Here is a 25,538-nt window from a genome sequence, read left to right as displayed (position 1 = left end):
CACTCTGAAGTGGTGTGAATTATTTCTTGTCAAGTGTCTAACTTTGAGCAAGTTACTTAAAACTGTGTGCTTCAGATTCTTCATCAGAACTTCCGGTTCTTCATCAGAACCTGAAGAAAATAGTTGGAGGTGGCACTAGTGGTAAAGAACCCACTTGCCAGTGCAGGAGACAGAAGAGACACAGGTTTGACCCCTGAGTTGGGAGGATCTCCTGGACAACTCATTCCATTATTCTTGCCTGGAGAATCCCATGGACAGAGGAGCCTGGCGGGCTATGGTCCATAGGATCTCAAGAGTCAGACATGACTGAGTGACTGGCACTTTGCACTAAGAACCCTACCTTGTGGTTTCTTACACCCCAGATATCAAGTTATTTGCCCAGTGTCTGAGCCCTTCTTGTAGTTATACTAATTATCATTATACTTAACATTTGGGAAAGAAATTACTTTATTTGACTAATAATCATTTGGTTCACTTAATGTCACTGGAATCTATTGACTGGAAGTTTAATTTTTATGAATGTATTGCAAATTTTGAAAAATATAAAATGTACACATGTAGGACTTCTTAGGGAATTTGAAAAAATACTTTATTTTCATTTCCTTTGCAGTTTTTTCTGGCAATACTTAATCCCTCAAACAAAATTCTGAAAATTATTGCAAGAAAAAATACTGTGAAGAGTAAGGGAGTAAGAGACAGAGTTTTAGATGCAACACACTCTTACAAATGTTTTCTTCATGTGATTTTAAATTTGTAAAAATGACTTTTTAGATATTGCTTTTCTTCATGTGATCTTAAATTTGTAAAAATGACTTTTTAGATAGATTCAGTTATTATGATAACATCATATCATTAAATGGAAGATAAATACTAATTATGTTTTCATTTGATTTCTTAGCCTAGAGTGATTATAGCCTTTAAATCAAAATAATAGAAACAAAGTATCATCATTCTTTTCTAGAGCAAGCTTTTGTTTGCTTATTAGTAAGTTTTTCTTTTTTAAAAAATATAATCTTACTGAGTTCAGGAATGCTATTTATAGTTATGAATCATTATTTAACAAGCTTGAGCACAGATAAATACAAACATGTAGGGCATAGATATCTGTTAAGTGGAGAACAACAATTTGGAGTTCTTCACCTTTGTGAATTAATACTGAACTTCACATATGATTCTCAAAATAGATTTATTGCCTCTCTCTTTCCATTTTTATTTGGCTAGAAGACTGATTGATACCGGCCTTTTTCATGTGTATGTTAGTCGCTCAGTCATATCCAACTCTTTGCAACCCAGTTTACTGTAGCCTGCCAGGCTTCTCTGTCCATGTAATTCTCCAGGCAAGAATACTAGAGAGTGTTGCTATTTCCTTATCCAGGGTATCTTCCAGACCCAGGGATCAAACCCAGGTCTTCTGCACTGCAGGCAGATTCTTTACTATCTGATCCACCAGGGAAGCCCAGCCTTTTTCATACTTACCCATAAAAACTTTGAGAACATTTCCAGTGCTAAAGAATTTAAGTTGATTGACCCTACTTAATCTCATTTTATTAATACTTTCATTAAATTAAATTCTGTTGTGTTCTTTCCTCATCAGTTCCATTCCTGTTTCTATTAACATAAGCTATAGCTGAAAAGAAGCTCAATGTTTGTTTAAAGCATTATCATTTACTTATATTTATGATGAGTGTGTGTATATTTTCATACTATATTATATAATATTAGTTTAGTATATGTAAATTATTTATATCTAAAATCATCAAACTTACTTTCAAATAAGAATAGAATTTGGAAAAATATATGAATATAAACCCCTTTTATTCCATTCAATGTGGAATATATATATATATATATAAAATTGGGAGCTTTAAAAGAAATTTAACAAGGAAATAAATATTGAGAATGAGCATAGAACTATTAAGAAGATCTGAAAAGTAAGTACACTTAATTTTTGTAGCCTTGCAGTGAAAACAATTCAGTGTTTTATCACTGAGTACTATTCTATGCATTTTATATATGTTCATCAATTTTGAATTATGCTATAAATATGATATGGCATCTATTATTTCCTTTAATGTTTATGTCAGTGTAATCACTGTTTATTGTACTCTTTGCTGTGTGTATTGAATAGTTCATAATTATTTTTTTAGACCTGTGTATGATAAGAGATGTAGATTCCAGGATGAATATTCCTGATTTCTGGTTAATAATTAATTCTCTAATAGTTAATTCAACAAATACACCATAAATATAATTTATTTGTCTTTAGAGAATGTTGGCATATTTTGATACCTATTCTTTTTTCTTTTAATCCAATTCATTTTTTTTAAGTGTATGTATGTTAACACCTCTAATGAGGACTCATAGCCTCTGGCATATACTTATTCAACAGATAAAGTATTAAAATATAAACCTGAGTTGGACACAGAAAAACATCTATGAAAATGTTGTCCAACTCAAAACATCATTTCAAGAATCTGTGTGTATTAGAGTTAGAGATACATTATTTAACTTAGTATAACATTTCACATCCTAATTTCATCATCAGTATTGTTGTTGACAACTTTCTATTCTTTTGCCTCATAGACTAAGACCTTTTATGTATTTTCTCTTTTTACCTCACTTCATTCTCACACCAAAGCTAAGTTTTTATGGAGAAAGAAGCTATTTAGAATGTTAAAAGCAAACACTTCAGTAAATAACACAGCCAGGGTTAGGCTACACCCCTAATTAACTATAATGTTAGATAACTAAAGGTCCATTTAAGAGAAAATATAATATTAAGCAATAACTTTCAGGCCATGGTTACTATCTATAGTAGATTTATTTAAAAATGGATTTGTTGAGCATTACTGGAGGGTACTTTTGGGAAAAGGAACATCTAAGGAGAAAGATGTAAATAATTATAGTGCAGTATACTAGTTTTATGGTATGGCTGGTTTTGAGAACTGTATGTTATGGTCCTGTATAGAATCTATCATTTTGGGAGGGTGGCTTCTGGGAAAAAGTATTATCAAATATAAAGCCTGCAGAGAGAGTAGAAGCAAAGGACAAGTTCAACGTGGCAGCAAGAACTTTTATTTTAGCAAGTCGGTAGAGGGTGCCTCCCTTTGGGAGGCAGAATTCACAGGAGGATGATAGCCAAACAGATCATCAATTCCATTTTGAACATATTGATAAAAAGTTTTGTGAGAGGTACGCAGTGGCTATATTAAGAATTTGTACCACAGGAGAGAAATATGAGTTGCAAATTAAAGCTACAGATAAAATATTGATATGAGTATAATAAGATTGGTATTAATTCTTCACCTTGCATTAAATTTGCTTTGAAATGCATTATTTAGCCTTAGAATGATACAAACATTCACACACTTAAATACATATAAGTAATAGCTTTTATTGTTTGGTTATATTTTTTCTCAATATAATTTTTTTTCCATTAGGTTATGAAGGTGAGAATTTGATGAAAATCTTAAAAGACATTGAAAACAGCACAGAAATCATGTTGGACAGGTGGAAGTTTGAAGTCATACCTAATGACAAAGATGAGAAGGGAGACCCAGTGCCTTACAGTATCATCAATAATTATTTTTCCATTGGCGTGGTAAGATTTTCCACTAAACGTTCTTTTTTTTTTTTAACCAGTTCTGCATAATCATTGACATAAACTCTTATTTACCAAGATTTACTGCTTATAAGTAATTTATTTTACCTTTGTGTCAGCAAAACACCTCTTCTAATGGGTAATAGTAGTAAAACTTCTGAATTTATTTAAAATCAGAGAATCAGTGATAGATTTTTCATTTGCTAAACAAAGGAAAGAAACTATATGTAATTGTTTGATAATTTTTAGTAAAATTAAGCTTAGAATGCTTTATAAGGTTTATAAAATGGTTTATAAGGTTATAAATTTCACATTCTAAAAGTGTGACAAGAATGCATCGTTATCTTATTTTGAAATATATTTTACAATATCACAACATATTAGTTTTCTAGTTATAGACATTATTTTTAAAATTATGAAGTCTAAGAAAAATGCTGTTAGTATTCTCAAGTGGTTAATTAGTAAAAAAACTAATTTTTGTCTTAATTTCTTGAAAACTTTGAGACTGAAATTAAAATATCACTTGGCAATTGAAACAGTTATTGAAATTTCAATCCCTAAGGAATTAATAAAGTTAACAGTGATTTTACATGTATTTATATATTACCCAGACTTATGACGTCTTAAAATATATATCTACAGCATTACATTTTATTGAACATAGTCACCCAATATTAATTTACGTCGTGTCTCATTTTTCTCTTATGGATGTGCATGTACACACACACACTCACACACACACAAACACAAATAGCAAACTATCGAAAGTATTGGTTGAGTCCATGAACTTAGGAGTCAAGCTACCTTGGTAAGAGTTCTTTAACAGTTTTTTTCTCTTCCTAGTTTCCATCAATTTACCTGTGTCATGATGGTTACTATTTTCTCCCTCATAGTAATAAATAATGGGATTATACATGTAAAGAGCCTCATATAATGATGCATAATGAAGGCTAAGTATACAATTGTTGCTATAGTATGATAATAATTATTTTTTTCAAGAAAAATGTAATGCATTTGATCCATAAAAATCCTGTTTATATTTGATATGAATGTGAATAGCAATATTTTAACATCTTTACTGACCTAATTCACTCATTCTAAGTAAACCTTTTAATGATTTTAATAAGTCTGTCTCATTTTAAAATGTTTTTATCACCAAGGCAAGAATCTTCATGCCCACATGTAGTCAATTCTGAGTCCTTACCCTAGCTCCAAACAACAACTAATCTTTCTACCTCTAAGGTTTGCCTTTTATGGATAGTTCATATGAAAGAAATAATACAATATATAGTCTTTTGCATTTGATTGCTTTCAGTTCACATAATGTTTTGAGGTTCACTTATATGAACTACAGGAAATACTGTATTCCCCTTATTGCTGAGTAGTAAGTATCCCATTGTATGGACATATAATATATTGTCTATCTCTTCACAAATTGATGTAGATTTAGATTGTTTCCAGTCTTTGGATATTATGAATAATGTTACTCTTTTAAGTCCCTGTAATTAAATTTTTTTTGTTTTGGTTAGTATACTTTTTAACTCAAGGATTTCTATTTGGTTATTTTTTTTATATTTTTAGGCATTTAATTGGCATTTTCTATTTGAATAGTCATCGTTATATTTTCATTTATTATTTAAGCATAGTTTACGTTAGTTCTTTGATGTATTTATAATACATCATAATTTGATATAATACATCAAAATACATATAATACTGTTTTGAAGTCTTTGTTTGCTAAGTCCAACATCTAGAATCCATCAGAGACATTGTTTGCTTTTTTCCAAAGTATGTGTTACACTTGCCCATTCCTCTGCGTGTTTGTGAATATTTGGTTGGAAACTAGAGATTACAACATATTTAACAGCTGTGGATTTGCATTCTCCCACAGGGGTTATGGTTGTTCCTGTGTTTGTTTAGGAAGTTCCCAGAACTAATTATATGGAGCTGTTCTCCCTTCTAGTGTATGAATATACTGCTGCCTCTGAATTTTTGTTTTTCCTTTTGCTTTTATATTAACACTGGCTTCTGAGGATTGTTCCTATGTCAGTATGATTGACCAAAGTTTGTGTTTAAACCCCTTGAGACAGTAGGTTTTCATCCCTTTGCTGCTGTATCTGTATGTTCATTGGGGAACACATACAAACTTAAGGCAGTTATTAATCTAATTCAGCTTTGAATATCTGTTGGCCCTTTTATGTCTTGTGCTCGCGTACAAGGCTTCTCACTTAACCAAGGATGTGTAGATAACTAGGGCCTGCATTAGTCTGTCCTGAACACATATGCAGCCCTCTTTCATCTGTCCTGCACATATATACAACCATGCATATAGTGTTTCAGACAGCAAGGAATATGTGGCAACCTATTGAGGCCCATGGGGCTTCCCTGGTGGCTTAGATGGTAAAGAATCCGCCTTCAATGCAGGAGACCTGGGTTCAATCCCTGGCTTGGGAAGATCCCCTGGAGAAGGGCATGGCAATCACTCCAGTGTTCTTGCCTGGAGAATTCCACGGATGGAGGAATGGCAGGCTACAGCCATAGGCTTGCACAGAGTCGGGCATGACTGAACCAACTAAGCAGCAGCAGCATTGAGGCCCGTTATGGCTGTATCATTCCCAAGATCTCCTTTTGAAAATATGGCTAGTTGCCAGGTTAGCTGCTTGCCTTAATCAGTTTTGCAAACTTAGGCAAGCTGCTACATTTGCCACTGAGATGACTATTATTTTAGATAACTCTCTGGGTAATGGAATTTCTCTAGCTTCCACTCCAAATCATGCTAGCTCTCCCAATAGTAAAGTTGCTTGCTTTCTTAGTGTGTCCAACCCTGCTAGAACTTAGCACTGATGGAACTGAAGTGTGAGGTAGCAGCTCAAGATTGAAACATCAGATTGCCAGCATTCTTATCTTAGGTTCAGTATTTTTTTTTTTTGTAAACAGTTGTCAATTTGTTATATGCCTCTGATGAATTTTCAGTGGTCTTCAACAGAAATTATTTCTGTTCCATCACAGGAGACATGTGGCAATGTTTGGACACACATTTGCTTGTCATGGGTGAGAGAGTATTGCTCTTGCCAGCTAATGGGTAGAAGATAGGAATGCTGCTAAATATTCCCATTTCATAGAACAGCCCCCCAAATGCACAAGAAAGAACCACATAGTTCAACATGTCAATAGAGCTGAGGCTGAGAAACTTCGATATTAAGAAAAAAATATTAATTACCAAACTCAAGATGTTGGAAAATGGAAAATAGCTGAAACCTAAAGAAATGATAAGGAAAAGCTGTAGTAGAAATGACAGGACAAAGAATAACAAGAGCAAAAAAGAGTATGTTAATGAAATAAAACTTGATTATTGGAAATAATCAAATCTACTGCAAAACTGATGTTTTAAAAATATTGTAAAGAGAATTGCAAATAATATAGAATGATAAAGACCAAAAATCCCTCCATAAAGACAAAAAGTAATATCCTAACTGGAAAATCTATTAAGACTAAATAAGGGAGTGTTGCAAAGTTACTAAATATAAAATAAATTTATTCAATAGTATTCCATTATATAAGCAATAATCAACACATTTACAAAAACAGCAAGCAAAAATGGGAAGTATCTAGAAATTGATAAAGAATATACAAAACCTACTGGAGAAGGCAATGGCACCCCACTCCAGTACTCTTGCTTGGACAATCCATGGATGGAGGAGCCTGGTAGGCTGCAGTCCATGGGGTCGCTAAGAGTCGGACATGACTGAGTAACTTCACTTTCACTTTTAAATTTCATGCATTGGAGAAGGAAATGGCAACCCACTCTAGTATTCTTGCCTGGAGAATCCCAGGGACAGAGGAGCTTAATGGGCTGCCATCTATGGGGTCGCACAGAGTCGGACACGACTGAAGTGACTTAGCAGCAGCAGCAGCAGCATACAAAACCTACAAAATGTTAAAAATACAAAAACCTAGAAATGTTAAAACTCTCTACAAGACATAAAAGATGTGAATAAATAGAGATAGTTTCTATTCTTAGATGAGATAGCTTAATATAATATTGCACATTAATGTATACCTTTAACCTACAGCTAATCAAAATTAGAGCTTGATTTGTATGAAAAATTTGAAAAACTTTTCCAAAATATATGTAACAAAGTAGCTCATTACATCTTAATAAGAAGAAAGAACTATTTTACCAAATTAGACATGCTACAAATGAATTGCATAATTATAATAAAATAGTGTAATGAATGAGTAGATGAAGAACTCAATGGAAAAGCAGAGAGACACATATAGAAACTTGACAGAATGGATGTAGCCTGAAATCTCATTGGAAAAATAATGGTGCTCAGTTGATATGTGTTCAGATACTAGCTTCCTAGGGAGGGGAAATTTTGCATTACATAGGCAATTGCTAGAAATACTGAAGTACTAAAGTTGAAATGCAAGGTTTAGGGCCTAATAAAAGTATAAAATAATATTCAATGGCACTCATTTATGATTTTAAGGTAGCACAGAACTAAACAAGGCAGCTTTTGATTGTTTTCTTTATAAGAGTGCTGTTCTATTTAACTTGCAGCCTCTTTCACAGAATATGACATGGGAAGGAGAGGTGTGAAAAGAGGGAAAGCATTCTTGCCTGAAATATTTGCGTCTGTCCCAGCAAGACAGAGGATCAACACTCAGTGTCAAGTCAGACCAGTAGACCTTATAGAGTTCAAGTTCTGGCTTTCACTCAGTGAGTTCTATTTATCAACTTATGATCCTTGGCCCCGGTGAGTAAATCCAGCAGACAACAAAAATAACTGAATCGTGTACCTCAAGTTATTGCTGCTGTTGCTGCTGCTGATGCTAAGTTGCTTCAGTCGTGTCTGACTCCTAGTGACCCCATAGATGGCGGCCCACCAGGCTCCCCCGTCCCTGGGATTCTCCAGGCAAGAACACTGGAGTGGGTTGCCATTTCCTTCTCCAATGCATGAAAGTGAAAAGTGAAAGTGAAGTCACTTAGTCGTGTCCGACTCCTAGCGACCCTGTGGACTGCAGCCTACCAGGCTCCTCTGTCCATGGGACTCTCCAGGCAAGAGTACTGGAGTGGGGTGCCATCATGGCTCTACCCTCCTCTAGATACAGAGTCCTCTCTATACAACAATTGGGTGATAAAAGAGAGTGAAATATTGACATTTGTGAGTGTTTTTCTTTTTAAATGGACCAGGGCTGGAAGATGTTCAGCTTATAACCCATTGGCTGTATCCTAATCAGTTATACCTAATTGTAAGGACGGGCTTCCCAGGTGGCACTAGTGGTAAAGAACTCACCTGCCTACGCAGGTTAGATGTAAGAAATGCATGTTTGATCCCTGGATTGAAAAGATCCCCTGGAGGAGGGCACAGGAACCCACTCCAGAATTCTTGCCTGGAGAATCCCATGGAAAGAGGAGCCTGGTGGGCTATAGTCCATTGGTTCGCACAGAGTTGGACGTGAGTGAAGCAACTTAGCATGCACACAACTGTTCGGAAAGGAATTCTGTTTGCCCAACATGAAAAGGGGAAATTGGTAAATAACTAGCCACTTTCTCCTAATTTTTTCTTTGTAATGCCTTTCACTTTTAGCCAGAACAGTGGAAATAATTCTGAAGTCACAGTTAACTCTGAAAATAGGTATTCATCTATAGTGGTGATCCTTAAATAAAAGCTTCTTTATTAATTATCTTCTTGTGCTAGATACTGTTTGAGGATTGGCAGTGAAAAGGATAGAAGAAGTCTATGTAATCACTAAACTTACAATATCGTGCGGTGAGACAGAATTGTCATGAGAGACTTACCATCTGGGTATCAGAAATATAGATGATGGAAATTAATAAGAAAAACTGATAGTTGCTACCTTTTAGTCTGATTTTGAACTTTAATGACTATAGATAATCTCAGAACTTACAATTAGAAAATTTTTCATCCACTGGATAACATCAAATTCATATATGCCATTAGTTTCCCCCTCATTGTTGATTCTTCATTCATTTGCTTATAAAAAAAAGTATCTTTTATTTTTTTTCCAGTCAGGCCCTGGAATTGTAGAAATGAATAAAAGAGACAGATCACCTCATTATTAAAATCTGGAGCTTAATAGTAGAAGTATTAAAAAAATGCACAAATACAACTTTTGGGGAAAAATTGCGATATATACTGTGAAAGACAACAAAAGTTGCCAAGAGCTAGAAGAAGGGACAAATTTAGTTCTCATAGTCAAAGAAGGTCAGTATAAACAAGATGCATTTAAGAGAGGATCTAAGGAATACATGTAAGTCAGGTGGACACCAAAGAGATGGAAAGTGCATACCAAGCAGGTATAACTGTATGTGAAGAGCCTGAGGAGAGAAATGGCCTGGTGTGTTCTGACCTACAAGGTCAGTGTGCCTGGAACATAAAGAGAGAAGCTGGGAATGAATAACAAAAAAGACAATAGCAGAAATGGCTGCTCCTGTGTCTTAAAGATGCTTCAAAGCCAAGATGTGGTCTTTCTTTTTTAAGAGAGGCCATTGAATGATTCAGTGAATACAGTCAGGAAATGAAGTAGTCCAAGTTATGTATAGCAGAAGGTCTTCTACTAGAGGTGAAGTTAGACATTAATAGAAAGGTAAAACAAGTGTCATAAAAATGATCCATATAGCTTTGGATATTTCATTTTAACCTAAAATCTTTAAAAATAATTGAATTGACCAATTTTTTCTTAAAGGCCCAGCTACTGTCATTTCTTTGAATGTCGGTCATCAATGGGGTTCTACAAAGTTTGCTTGTATAAATCACACTCCATAATAAACCATCTGTTATTTCCATTTTTAGATTCTTTTAAGTGGAACAAAGACCCAAAAGATACTTGTGAAGCAATCTGAGTATAAAATCCTTTTAGATTTTTACAATAGTTTCAAAAATCTTTTATAATGCTCTCTCTTACATATAATTCTATGGCAAAGAACATATAATTCTATGGCAGTTTCACAACTGCATTTATATCCAATCTTCCCAAATCATCTTTGTTTTCATATATAAAACAAAGGCTCTTTTTTTAATTATATTTTCCATTGCTGTAATAGGTAATTAAATTATATAATTATAATAAAGACTAAAATTGGCATAAACAGTGTTGGAAACCACACAAATGACTCTTGGTAAGTATAAACCTCAGAATGTGGAAACACTTGCAGACAGAAATAGTTGAGAGGGGCTGGAATTATACTGAGTTACAGGCAGCTTCAGTATCTTCAGAGGACAATAGGAAAGATGTAAGTGGGCCTCCTCTGGTGTAAGGATGAGCGTGTCTCCTTCTGGATCCCTAAGCAAATAGGACCCTGTTACCATAGCTAAGAGGGACTGCAGCCAGGTTACAGGCCAGCCTCAAGAGCCATAGTCTTGGAACTTCCCTGGTGGTCAATTGACTAAAGACTCCAAGCTCCCAGTGCAGTGGTCACGGGTTTGATCTCTGATCAGGGAGCTAGATCACACCTACTGCAGCTAAGAATTCTCATGCCACAAGTTAAAGATTCTGCATGTGGCAACTAATACCCAGGACAGCAAAATAAATAATAAATATATAAAAAGCAGTCAATTTCTCCAGTCTCAATTAACCAGGCTGGAGAGAGAAACACCTTGTCAGCCCAACTAGAGATCCCGAGGCTCTCTAGGCTCTTTTCTATAGATGCATGAACTCCCCCCCCCCCCCCCCCACCTCTCCTTCCCTCTTGGAGAAGGTAGGGGAGAGGCAGTTTTAGGACTGCTTTCTCTCATTCCCCAAAGTCTGGCTGGGTGCTGAGCGCCACCTGCGTTTTCCTTAGGGCAGAGTCCCCACATGCTCATATTTAGAACCTTCCTCTAGTCACGTGAAGTTAGCCTGCCATCTGGAGGTGCTCACCTGCTCTCGGCTTGCTGTCCCACTTGTGACGCACTCACGCACGCTGCACGCACAGGGCACCTGCACGGAGCGCCAGCCAGGAGATGGGGAGGGAGGACGCCCACACACCTGTGCGGGCACCAGATGGGTCAGTTGCCTGTTGAAATCATCCTTGTAGGCTTCCAGAAGCAGCTCATGGGCCATGCTCCTGGAGGAATCTCTGCGTTGATCTGTAGGCTTCATCGCCCCTCATTGAGGTCCAATTGCCCTAGTGACTGTGGGGCCTTCTCTCTCCTACCTGCTCCCAGCCTCTCCCACCCACTCCCCACCAAACTGGTGTTGAGACCCTCTGTGCTCCAAGTGAGACAAGAAAGAAGTGGCCTCTGCGGCAGCATCCTGCGAGGCACAGGAAGCTGAACACTCCATCCCGATACTAAGGGAAATCTGGGACTGAATGGAGCCTTTTTTTGCAACTAAGCTGGGCCACGCTGGGGGAGGGGCCATGCCAGTAAAGGAAAGATGTTCTCACCCTCTTCAGTGGATCTGTTCTTGGATATTTTGCTGTGCTGGAACTTCTCCGCTGGACTCCCTGACTCGGCGAAGGTACTATCTATTCATTAGTGATTGTGGAAAGCCATATTCCTTGAGCAGGGGATGGCGGGAGGGTGACTGCTGAAAACGGCCCCTGAACTATCTTGCCCACTTCTCTCGCCAAGGATTTTTTTTTTAAAACAAAAGGAAATAAACACAGAGCATAATAATCTGAAAATACAGCCACAGTTATGGAAAATATTTCAGTGGTTATAAGAGTAAATCATGTGCATCTGTGCCAGTAAACTTTACGATGTGGATGAAATTGAGTATTGCCCATCTAAATGGAAAAAGTGAAATACGCTGAATGGCAGCAGTGCCCAACATTTCTTTGGCACCAGGGACCAGTTTCGTGGAAGACACTTTTTCGGGGGTGGGTGGGGGTGGCAGTTTCCGAGTGATTGACGCACATCACATTTATTGTGTACTTTATTTCTGTTGTTATTATGTCAGCTCCACCTTAGATGGTTACCGATTAGATTCAGGAAGTTGGGAACCCCTGCTGAAAGGGTAGGAAGTCTAAGGCAGTAGTTCTCAAACTTAAGTATGTATCAAAATCACCTGCAGGACTTTTAAAAAATGCAGATTGTGACCCCTCAAGCCCAGGCTTTCAGTAGGTCTGAAATGGAGTCCAAGAATTGATGATTTTAACATCTCCCAGGTGATCCCAGTATCTCTTGTCCATGGTCACACTTTAAGAACCATTTCTCTAAGCATACAACCAAAGAGGAAGAAGGAAAAACATAGTAAAAGAGCTATTAAAACTGGTGTCATTTAAACAGTCTTTCATAGCACAGATAATTCTTATATTTTAAAAATTGTTCCCGAGTAGAAAGACAGAATGTTTTCCCCTTCATTTTGTATAGCTAGCAAACCTCAATATAAAAACCTCACTAACAAAACCCCCAAAAGAACATGTATATAAATACAAGAGTTGCAAACAACAAAATTAGCAAGTAAATTCAAGTATTGAAATTAAAGAATACAACCTTTTGACAGAGTAGGGTTTATTTCAACAAAGGCGTGTGTTATTAGAATAATTATTTAAATAAAAAGCAGGTTTGTGGGTTTTATAATTGAAAACTACTGAAAATGTGTAAACCATTTTCTACAAATTAACATGTAATATCATATTAATAGTGGCATACTAGAGGCATCCCAAATCAAATCAAAAAGAATGCAGGGATTATATTTGTCACCACTGTAGTTAGCATTTCTAGGAAAATAAACTAATTTAATAATAAAAATTTAAATGTGTAAATGTTGACAAGAGGCAAGTGTAATGTTATTTGGAGATGACACAATGTCATATATAGTCAATATGCATCAGCTAAAAATGAAACTAGTAAATCAATTTCAGTTGCCAAATACTGGGTAAATATATAGGAAAATGACCCTAAATTCTTCCTTTATAAAATTAACTATTAATATGAATATAAAAGTACAAGAGACAGGGACCAAGACCATCCCCATGGAAAAGAAATGCAAAAAAGAAAAATGGCTGTATGGAGAGGCCTTACAAATCGCTGTGAAAAGAAGAGAAGCCAAATGCAAAGGAGAAAAGGAAAGATATAAGCATCTGAATGCAGAGTTCCAAAGAATAGCAAGAAGAGCTAAGAAAGCCTGCCTCAGCCATCAGTGCAAAGAAATAGAGGAAAACAACAGAATGGTCAAGACTAGAGATCTCTTCAACAAAATTGGAGATACCAAGGGAATATTTCATGGAAAGATGGGCTTGATAAAGGACAGAAATGGTATGGACCTAACAGAAGCAGAAAATATTAAGAAGAGGTGGCAAGAATACACAGAACTATACAAAAAAGATCTTCATGACCATGATAATCAGACCACCTGACCTTCCTCTTCAGAAACCGGTATGCAGGTCAGGAAGCAACAGTTAGAACTGGACATGGAACAACAGACTGGTTCCAAATAGGAAAAGGAGTACATCAAGGCTGTATATTGTCACCCTGCTTATTTAACTTATATGCAGAGTACATCATGAGAAACGCTGGACTGGAAGAAGCACAAGCTGGAATCAAGATTGCCGGGAGAAATATCAATAACCTCAGATATGCAGATGACACTAGCCTTATGGCAGAAAGTGAAGAGGAACTAAAAAGCCTCTTGATGAAAGTGAAAGTGGATAGTGAAAAAATTGGCTTAAAGCTCAACATTTAGAAAACGAAGATCATGGCATCTGGTCCCATCACTTCATGGCAAATAGATGGGGAAACAGTGGAAACAGTGGCTGACTTTATTTTTCTGGGCTCCAAAATCACTGCGGATGGTGATTGCAGCCATGAAATTAAAAGACACTTACAATGGATTAAAGACAATCTCTTTAACAAGTGGTGCTGGGAAATCTGGTCAACCACTTGTAAAAGAATGAAACTAGAACACTTTCTAACACCATACACAAAAATAAACTCAAAATGGATTAAAGATCTAAACGTAAGACCAGAAACTATAAAACTCCTAGAGGAAAACATAGGCAAAACACTCTCTGACATACATCACAGCAGGATCCTCTATGACCCACCTCCCAGAATATTGGAAATAAAAGCAAAAATAAACAAATGGGGCCTAATTAACCTTAAAAGCTTCTGCACATCAAAGGAAACTATTAGCAAGGTGAAAAGACAGCCTTCAGAATGGGAGAAGATAATAGCAAATGAAGCAACTGACAAACAACTAATCTCGAGAATATACAAGCAACTCCTACAGCTCAACTCCAGAAAAATAAAGGACCCAATCAAAAAATGGGCCAAAGAACTAAATAGACATTTCACCAAAGAAGACATACAGATGGCTAACAAACACATGAAAAGATGCTCAACATCACTCATTATCAGAGAAATGCAAATCAAAACCACTATGAGGTACCATTTCACACCAGTCAGAATGGCTGCGATCCAAAAGTCTACAAGCAATAAATGCTGGAGAGGGTGTGGAGAAAAGGGAACCCTCTTACACTGTTGGTGGGAATGCAAACTAGTACAGCCACTATGGAGAACAGTGTGGAGATTCCTTAAAAAACTGGAAATAGAACTGCCTTATGATCCAGCAATCCCACTGCTGGGCATACACACTGAGGAAACCAGAAGGGAAAGAGACACGTGTACCCCAATGTTCATCGCAGCACTGTTTATAATAGCCAGGACATGGAAGCAACCTAGATGTCCATCAGCAGATGAATGGATAAGAAAGCGGTGGTACATATACACAATGGAGTATTACTCAGCCATTAAAAAGAATACATTTGAATCAGTTCTAATGAGGTGGATGAAACTGGAGCCTATTATACAGAGTGAAGTAAGCCAGAAAGAAAAACACCAATACAGTATACTAATGCATATATATGGAATTTAGAAAGATGGTAACAAGAACCCTGTGTACGAGACAGCAAAAGAGACACTGATGTATAGAACAGTCTTATGGACTCTGTGGGAGAGGGAGAGGGTGGGAAGATTTGGGAGAATGGCATTGAAACATGTAAAATATCATGTATGAAATGAGTTGCCAGTCCAGGTTCGATGCACGATACTGGATGCTTGGGGCTGGTGCACTGGGACGACCCAGAGGGAGGGTATGGGGAGGGAGGAGGGAGGAGGGTTCAGGATGGGGAACACATGTATACCTGTGGTGGATTCATTTTGATATTTGGCAAAACTAATACAATTATGTAAAGTTTAAAAATAAAATAAAATTAAAAAAAAAAAAGAAAAGACACTTACTCCTTGGAAGGAAAGTTATGACCAACCTAGACAGCATATTCAAAAGCAGAGACATTACTTTGCCAACAAAGGTCCATCTAGTCAAGGCTATTGTTTTTCCAGTGGTCATGTATGAACATGAGAGTTGGACTGTGAAGAAAGCTGAGTGCCGAAGAATTGATGCTTTTGAACTGTGGTGTTGGAGAAGACTCTTGAGAGTCCCTTGGACTGCAAGGAGGTCCAACCAGTCCATCCTAAAGGAGATCAGTCCTGGGTGTTCATTGGAAGGACTGATGCTGAAGCTGAAACTCCAATACTTTGGCCACCTCATGTGAAGAGTTGACTCATTTTAAGACCCCGATGCTGGGAAAGAATGAGGGCAGGAGCAGAAGGGAATGATGAAAAGGATGAGATGGTGGATGGCATCATGGACTCAATGGACGTGAATTTGAGTGAATTCCGGGAGTTGGTGATGGACAGGGAGGCGTGGCGTGCTGTGGTTCATGCAGTAGCAAAGATCGGTCACTATTGAGCGACTGAACTGAACTGAACCATACACAATTACAAGTTTTTTTTTTTTTCTTCTTTCCTCATGTTGAAAACTTTTGAGACCTACTTTCTTATATAGCACCTTGGAAATATGCAATTCATTGTTACTGAGTGTAGTTTCTATGATGTATACTACATTCCAGTCACAGTTGCTTTACAGTTGGCAGTTTATACCTTTTGACCCCCTTCACCCATTTGCATCCCCTCTCCTGGCATCCATTAGTCATGTTCTGTATTTATTAGCTTGATTTTGTTTATTTATGTATTTTGTTAGATTCCTCATACAAGTGAGACTCTTACAGTATTTCACTTTCTCTAACTTATTTCACTTAGCATAGAGTTCTCAGGGTTCATCCATGTTGTCACAAATGGCAAGATTTCTTTCTTTTTATGGCTAATATTCCATTGTGCAATATGCCTCATTTATCTGTTCATCCATCAGTTCAACTTAGCTTGTTTCAAAGCTTGACTGTTGTAAATAGTGCATGAATGAACTTGGGGGTGCATGTATCTTTTCCAATTAGTGTTCTCTCCATTTGCTTCTTACAACTCCACTTTCTCTTGGCTATCTTCCCTTTGGGGACTTTGCCTTATGCATCCCAAGTGTTTCAAGGTACTTATTATTAGCCTTAGACTCCTGGCTCATTAATTTTATTTTTCAGCTTTCTGGTTTTATCGATAGCTGTGGCTTTCCTCGTCCATAATGACATGGACCCTGCCTTCTCATGTTTTTGTTTTTGTGGCTTTGCGCTGGTGAGTCAATTTCTGGATAAAATACTCATGGGAAGCATGTACATCTGGAAACTGTAGAACCCATACTCTGTGAAAGTTCTCTGTTGATTTACTTTTCTTACCAGTACAGGAAGCAAGAGAGATTATATATTTAAAATGCAAAGGGTATAGTTCAAATTAGTAATAGCTGCCTCAAATACACAAAAAGTTCATTGAAAGTGAAAGTCACTCAGTCGTGTCTGACTCTTTGTGACCCCATGGGCTATATAGTCCATGGAATTCTTCACACCAAAATATAGGACAAGGTAGCCTTTGCCTTCTCCAAGGGATCTTCCCAACCCAGGTCTCCCGCATTCCAGGTGCATTCTTTACCAGCTGAGCCACAAGGGAAGACCCAAAAGATCATTATAAGTCCCTGTAACTATGAAGTTTTCCCTGCCCTATTTGTAATCATCCACCTAAACAAAACATGCCATATTGCAACAAGGAGAGTATTCATGTATAAGATCAGAGAAGGAAGCATGTTAATAACAAAGGTACTCCTAATGCAGGGTCCAGTTTAAAAGAACAGCAGAATATTTTTATGGGCCATTTACTAGAATTTATAAATGGCATATAGAATAAATATTTCATAGCTTCTGATTGTACTTGCATTAACACATAAAATCTAAAATATTGACTCATCATGGTCATTTAGTACCCTAGTTCTGATTAGTATTTTAGTCACAAGGGAGTTCATTTATTAGTTTATTCTACAAATATTTATTCAGTGCCTGTTGTAGTTCCTGATAAGCATCATAGTGGGTACAAAGATGAACACTGAGCCAGAAAAAAGTGTGAATTCCACCATGCTGAACATAAATCATTACATACATGCATCTTTCCTTTAATGTGGCTAGAAGATATACCAATAAGTAATGTTTCAGGGAATTAATTTTTGTCCCTTTAAACTGTCAGCATATTTATCTTATTGGTGGTTTACTCGCCGAATCATGTCTGACTCTTGTGACCCTATGGACTGTAGCCCGCCAGGCTCCACTGTCCATGGAATTTCCGGGCAGGATACTGGAGTGGGCTGCCATTCCCTTCTTCAGGTGATCTTCCCTACCCAGAGATCGAAACCAGGTATCCTGCATTGCAGGTGGATTCTCTACAGCTGAGCCATCAGTGAAGTCTTTATCTTATTATTTTAAGGTTATGCTATTAACTGAGAAATCTGTATGCAGGTCAAGAAGCAACACTTAGAACTGGACATGGAACAACAGACTGGTTCCAAGTCAGGAAAGGAGTATATCAAGGCTATGTGTTATTCACCCTGCTTATTTAACTTATATGCAGAGTACATCATGCAAAATGCCAGGCTGGGTGAAGCACAAGCTGGAATCATGATTGCTGGGAGAAATATCAATAACCTCACATATGCAGATGATGCACCAGCCTTATGACAGAAAGCAAAGAAGAGCTGAAGAGCCTCTTGATAAAAGTGAAAAAGAAGAGTGAAAAAGTTGGCTTAAAATTCAACATTCATAAAACTAAGATCATGGCATCTGGTCCCATCACTTCATGGAAAATAGATGGGGAAACAATGGAAACATGAGAGACTTTATTTTGGGAGCTTCAAAATTGCTGTAAGATGGTGATTGCAGCCATGGAATTAAAATATGCTTACTCCTTGGAAGAAAGGTTATAACCAACCTAGACAGCATATGAAAAAGCAAAGACATTACTTTACCAACAAAGGTCCATCTAGTCAAAGTTATGGTTTTTCCAGTAGTTATGTATGGATGTGAGAGTTGGTCTGTGAAGAAAGCTGAGTGCCTTTGAACTGTGGTGTTGGAGAAGCCTCTTGAGAGTCCCTTGGACTGCAAGGAGATTCCACCAGTCAATCTTAAATGAAGTCAGACCTGAATTGGAAGGACTGATGATGAAGCTGAAACTTTAATACTTTGGCCACCTGATGTGAAGAACTAACTCATTGAAAAGACCTTGATGCAGGAAGGGTTGAAGGCAGGAGGAGAAGGGCACAACAGAGGATGAGATGGTTGGATGACATCACCAACTCCATGGACATGAGTTTGAGCAAGCTCCGGGAGTTGGTGATGTACAGGGAAGCCTGGCGTGCTGCAGTCCATCCATGGAGTCACAAAGAGTCAGACACAACTGAGCGACTGAACTGAACATTGATATTAAGTATAAAGAAAACAATACATAACTATAAAGAATACTTAGCTTTCCAAAATAGATAGGATTTTTAGGATGTATGCCAGCTATTACCTTACTGTTAATTGGAGGATCAGTGTATAATAAAACAAATACACAAACATCTGTATTAGCTTTTTGTAATACCATCTGTATTACCCGTAGTATGTGGGTTCGATCCCTGGGTTGGGAAGATCCCCTGGAGAAGGGAAAGTCTACCCACTCCAGTATTCTGGCCTGGATTATTCCATGGAGTGTATAGTCCATGGGGTCACAAAGAGTTGAACACTACTGAGCAACTTTCACTTTTACTGCAGTAGCAATAGAATGACTGAGTGTTTCAACCATAATAAATGTTAAAATAATGGAAGATTTAAGAAAACCGATTTCTTACTAAGTATATCAGTGATCATCTTTGCAACTGAGAAAATGCATACGTATGCATAATTAAAACCTATGAGTTATCTCCCCCACCTTCTAGGTTTCTAAGGGTGATTCTGAAAAGACCATGGATTATATCCATGGAAACGCTTCCACTAACATAAATTGTATCTGGCTTGTTGACATTGGTAGATATTCAGTCACAGACTAGTGCTTATGTAAGATCATCTTAGTCCAATTCTGTTTTCCCTACATAGAGTATTGATTTTGTAGCAGCTGTTAATCATCCCAGTAAGTTCCAATTTGGACACTCTTCAACACGGAAGTCAGCACTGTGAGCAGAAACAAGCAAGGCAATAAGAATTTCAAAGGCTTCTGGAAAGGTCCTCCAGTTTTTGAAGAACATATCCAGAAACAAGTTAGTATCACATGCTGTGTAAAAAGTGAAAGCCAACATGAAATTTAAAACCTTATTCATATTTGTACTTCTGAAATTGGAAGTGGGTCTGTGATTCCTTTAGAATTACTCTGAGTCTGGAAGAAATCTGAGAAAGACTAGGAGACTTTTAGTGCATCATATATATTACCACCCAGGTATCCTATCAAATAGATATTTGCATGGCTAAGATTTAATAGCCTTCAAGCCTAGTCAGTCACTAAGAGCCTCTTACTTCTCCAGTATAGGAAAAATGTGACTACTAAATTCTCATAACCATAAATATCAAGTTAGTGGAATAGTTAGCAATCAGAATTCTTATAGTCATTAGCCTTGTCTTACATGTTTCCCTATGCCTTTACTGAAAATACAAAGGAAGTATCTTAATCTTATACATTTAGCTGGTCTTCCCAGGTGGCACTGGTAGTAAAGAACCCACGTGCCCGTGTAGGAGACCTAAGGGGCATGGGTTCAATCCCTGGGTCGCCTAGAGGAGGGCATGGCAACCCTTGCCTGGAGAATCCCATGGACAGAGGAGCCCGGCAGGCTGCAGTTCATACAGCTGCAAAGAACATGACTGAAGCAACTTAGCACACATGCATACATTTAGTTATGATCACAGACTGGTTAACAACATAGAGTTTTTGGTCTGGTCCTGAAATCAGTTAAATTAGACTCAACAGATTTGAGGCTGTTTAAATGTAAACAGATTTAAACCAAATCTGTTTTGTTTTAAAATCTCATTTCCTTGCTTTGTCCACTTCATTTACCTTTTTATTATAAACATTATATAATTTTTAAGCTACAACCCATTTATTACTTAACTTTAAATTTGTTTTGGCTAATTCTATTGGTCTAAAGATAATTATGTTCTTAAGCCAGTAATAATTTGTGTATTTTCTTAAATGAGGAATTTGGATTATAAATTTTGGAAGTTAGAAACATTAATCAAGTAACGTCTACAATTCTTATTATAAAATGACATTGTTTTGAAATGTGTTTTTCCACATTTTATGACAAGGAGAAATTTATAATGATATTAATGCTATATTGAATAATATGTTTTTTCTGGATAGTCAACTTCATATTTTTATTGGAAGATTCATTTCATTAGATATTTGTTTCTGAAATAGGCTATTTTAAAAAGATTTATAGTATTGGAGTAAATTGCCAAGCACCAAAAATTAGTGATCTCAAATACTTGATAAATTTACTTCACAGCAATTTATCTACAAAATTTCAGTGCAAATTCAGTTCTAACCATTTTCTTAAAATTAGTGTTTCTCTTTTATTGGCTCAGCCACATTAAACTGTTTAGTAAATTGCAGAATAATCAACTTACTCTTTACTGAATGATAAATAATTTATTCATTAAGTGTCATATAAAATATTGAGAATTTTTTTCAAAACAGTTCAGTTCAATCCCTCAATTGTGTCCAATTCTTTGTGACCCCATTGACTGCAGCACGCCAGGCTTCCCTGTCTATCAGCAACTCCTGGAGCTTGCTCAAACTCATGTCCATTGAGTCAATGATGCCATCCAACCATCCTCTGCCGTCCCCTTCTCCTCTCTCCTTCAATCTTTCAGAGCATCAGCGTGTTTTCCAGTGAGTCAGCTATTTGCATCAGGTGGCCAAAGTATTGTAATTTCAGCTTCAGCATCAGTCCTTCCAAAAAATATTCAGGACTAACTTCATTTAGGATTGACTGGTGGGATCTCCTTACAGTCCAAGGGACTCTCAAGAGTCTTCTCCAACACCACAGTTCAAAAGCATCAATTCTTTGGTGCTCAGCTTTCTTTATAATCCAACTCTCACATCCATGCATGACTACTGGAAAAACCATAGCTTTGACTGTATGGAATTTTGTTGGCAAAGTAATGTCTCTGCTTTTTAATATGCTATCTATGCTGCTCATAGCTTTTCTTCCAAGGAGCAAGTGTCTTTTAATTTCATGGCTGCAATCACCATCTACAGTGACTTTGGAGCCCAAAATATAGTCTTTCACAGTTCCCATTGTTTCCTCATCTATTTGCCATGAAGTGATGGGAACAGATGCCATGATCTTAGTTTTCTGAATGTTGAGCTTTAAGCCTGCTTTTTCACTTTTCTCTTTCATTTTTATCAAAAAGCTCTTTAGTTCTTCTTTGCTTTCTGCCATAAGGGTGGTATTATCTGCCTATGTGAGATTCTTGGTATTTCTCCTGGCAATCTTGATTCCAGTTTGTACTACATCCAACCTGACATTTTGCGTGATGTACTCTGCATTTAAGTTAAATAAGCAGGGTGACAGTATACAGCCTTGTCGTACTCCTTTCCTGACTTGGAACTAGTCTGTTATTCCATATCCAGTTCTAACTGTAGCTTCTTGGCCTGCATACAGATTTCTCAGGAGGCAGGTGAGGTAGTCTGGTATTCCCATCTTTTTAAGAATTTTTCACAGTCTGTTGTGATCCATACAATCAAAGACTTTGGTGTAATAAATAAAGCAGATATAGATGTTTTCTGTAACTCTCTTGCTCTTTCAGTGATCCAACGAATGTTGGCAATTTCATCTCTGGTTCCTCTGCCTTTTCTAAATCCAGCTTGAACATATGGAAGTTCATGGTTCACGTTCAGTTGAAGCCTGACTTGGATAATTTTGAGCATTACTTTGCTAGCATGTAAGATGAGTGCAATTGTACAATAGTTTGAACATTCTTTGACATTGCTGTTCTTTGGGATGGAATGAAAACTGACCTTTTTCAGTCCTGTGGCCACTGTTGAGTTTTTCACATTTGCTGGCATATTGAGTGCAGCACTTTAATTGGGGGCAGGAGGAGAAGGGGACGACAGAGGATGAGATGGCTGGATGGCATCACTGACTTGATGGACATGAGTCTGGGTGAACTCCGGGAGTTGGTGATGGACAGGGAGGCCTGGCGTGCTGCAGTTCATGGGGTCGCAAAGAGTCGGACACGACTGAGCGACTGATCTGATCTGATCTGATCTGATTTTAGTATTTGAAATTGCTCAACCGAATTTCCATCACCTCCACTAGCTTTGTTTATAGTGTTGCTTCTTAAAGCCAACTTGACTTTGCATTCCAGGATGCCTGGCTCTAGGTGAGTGATCACACCATCGTGGTTATCTGGGTCATGAAGATTTTTTTTTTTTTTTTTTTTGGTATATTTCTTCTGTGTATTCTTGCCACCTGTTAGTATCTTCTGCTTCTGTTAGGTCCATACCATTTCTGTCCTTTATTGTGCCCATCTTTGCATGAAATGTTCCCTTGGTATCTCTAATTTTCTTGAAGAGATCTCTAGTCTTTCTCATTCTATTGTTTTCCTCTATTTCTTTACATTGATCATTGAGGAAGGCTTCCTTATCTCTCCTTGCTATTCTTTGGAACTCTGCATTCAAATGGGTTTATCTTTTCTTTTCTTCTTTGCCTTCACATCTCTTCTCTTCTCAGCTATTTATAAGGCCTCCTCAGATAACCATTTTGTGTTTTTGCATTTCTTTTTCTTGGGGATGGTCTTGATCACTGCCTCCTGTACAATGTCACGAACCTCTGTCCATAATTCTTCAGGCACTCTGTCTATCAAATGTATTATCTTGAATCTATTTGTCACTTCCACTGTAAACTCTTAAGGGATTTGATTTAGGTCATACCTGAATGGTCTAGTGATTTTTCCCTACTTTCCTCAATTTAAGTCTCAGTTTTGCAGAAAGTTTTTCATGATCCTAGCCACAGTCAGCTCCCAGTCTTGTTTTTGCTGACAGTATTGAGCTGTTTAAAAAACAGATCCATCAAATAAAAACTGATAAAACTATAATTAGATTTTACCCTCCAAACCAAAAACTCCAAACTAAAACATTGTATCTGAAGTTGGGACAAATTTGTTTATATATTAATAAATGTTCAAGTATTGCTCTTTCATTGAGCCTCTGATTGCTGTATTTTCTGACTGTCTTTTTTTTTTCCTCCAGGTATTCAATTTTTTTAATGTGCAGGTTTAAATACTTTGAGTTAGTTATCCTGCACTTCCTTTATCACTCAAGAAAATTTATAGTGGTTTTGATTATTGACACAGATCTTTGTGAAGATGATACATGCAGTGTTTAAAATCCTTAATTAAAATATAAAATAATTAAATATTAAATAATTTCAAATGAAATATAACATTTTATTGTAAAATTGTAAATAGAATATAAAATTTGGGAAAAGAAGGAAAGTGTAAAACACACATTACATCTAAAAAAAGAAATATTTATTCCTAGGCAAAATGTCAGTCCAAAGAATTTTAGTTGCCTCCACTTCCTCTCCCTTTTGCAGAACCAGTACAAGATGGCTTTGTTATCTCTTCTTTTTCTCATATCACTTTCCCAAAATTTCTTTTTGTTATCCTTGACCTTCAGATTCACCAATTCAGTGACACAGGTTTCCCAATATTTTGCTGCACTTAACTATGAATCACTTTGTATTTCTTGGTGACTCACTGGTAAATAATCCATCTGCTAATGCAGGAGGCACGTGTTTGATCTTTGGGTTAGGAAGGTTCCCTGGAGAAGGAAATGGCAATGCACTCCAGTATTCTTTCCTGGGAAATCTCATGGTCAGAGGAGCCTGCTGGGCTACAGTTCATGGGGCTGCAGAGTTGGGTACAACTGAGCTACTAAACAACAACAAACTGTGAATCACTTTCTATTTATTGAATTTCTTTTCTCACTTCTTTGCACTGCCTTGGCCCCATACCCTCTCAAAACTTAGAATTCTTTTCTGACCACCTTGCTGATTATATGTCACCTTCATGTACTTTCCTAACTTCAGCTGTCCTTTACTTGTAAATAATTACCAGCTCTGCTCTTTTTTCTCTATGGCTGGTAGGCTATTTCATTCCTCTTCATGGTTTTAGTCATTATCTGAAAATAGGGTAGTAATCTCTGTATCACACATGTAGATGTCTTCTGGAGTTTCACAAATCTCCACACCTAATCAAGGAATTGTGATGCTTCTGTATGTGAATATTCTGTGTTTCCTTTTCAATTTTCTTTTATTCTGTTTTGGTTTATTTATTTTTTATTTATTTATTTTGCCTCTAAGGAGCTCAGACTCTTAGCACCTCTAATTTTCACTGTTCTGGTTTCTCCATGTGGCTCCTCTCTGCCTCCATCTTAATTCTTCAAATCCAGGCTCTGCCTAAGCAGCTATACCTTCAGTGGTTGGATATGTCATACAGATGAACTCTAACCTCCTTATCATGTCTGGCCCTGACGTATCTTCAGCTTTATCTCTATTTTGGAAACTGCCTGTCCTTTTTGAAATGCTTTTCCCTAATCTGTAGTTTTTCTCATGCCAGCAATTCTGTCAGGGTGAAACAGATCACCTTCATCAATCCCCCAGCCCCCATCACTAATTTTCCCCAAATATATCTACCCTTTTCTTATTCGCAAATTATAAGGTTAGCAGCAGTACATTTGTGAAT

General features: G+C 37.1%; 1 protein-coding gene across 1 annotated transcript in view; it reads left to right on the top strand.

Annotated features, from left to right (window-relative positions):
- DGKB (diacylglycerol kinase beta) overlaps positions 1-25,538 on the top strand; it is a 1,145,939-nt gene that overhangs the window by 654,942 nt on the left and 465,459 nt on the right. Inside the window, exon 27 of the mRNA XM_055589891.1 lies at positions 3,441-3,601. Coding sequence (XP_055445866.1) covers positions 3,441-3,601 — 161 coding nt within the window. The remainder of the gene's footprint in view (positions 1-3,440; positions 3,602-25,538) is intronic.

This window comes from Bubalus kerabau, chromosome 8 (assembly GCF_029407905.1).
Source record: "Bubalus kerabau isolate K-KA32 ecotype Philippines breed swamp buffalo chromosome 8, PCC_UOA_SB_1v2, whole genome shotgun sequence".
Taxonomy (NCBI): domain Eukaryota; kingdom Metazoa; phylum Chordata; class Mammalia; order Artiodactyla; family Bovidae; genus Bubalus; species Bubalus kerabau.
The sequence above is the reverse complement of the archived record's forward strand: the minus strand, read 5'-3'. Positions and strand labels throughout refer to the sequence as shown.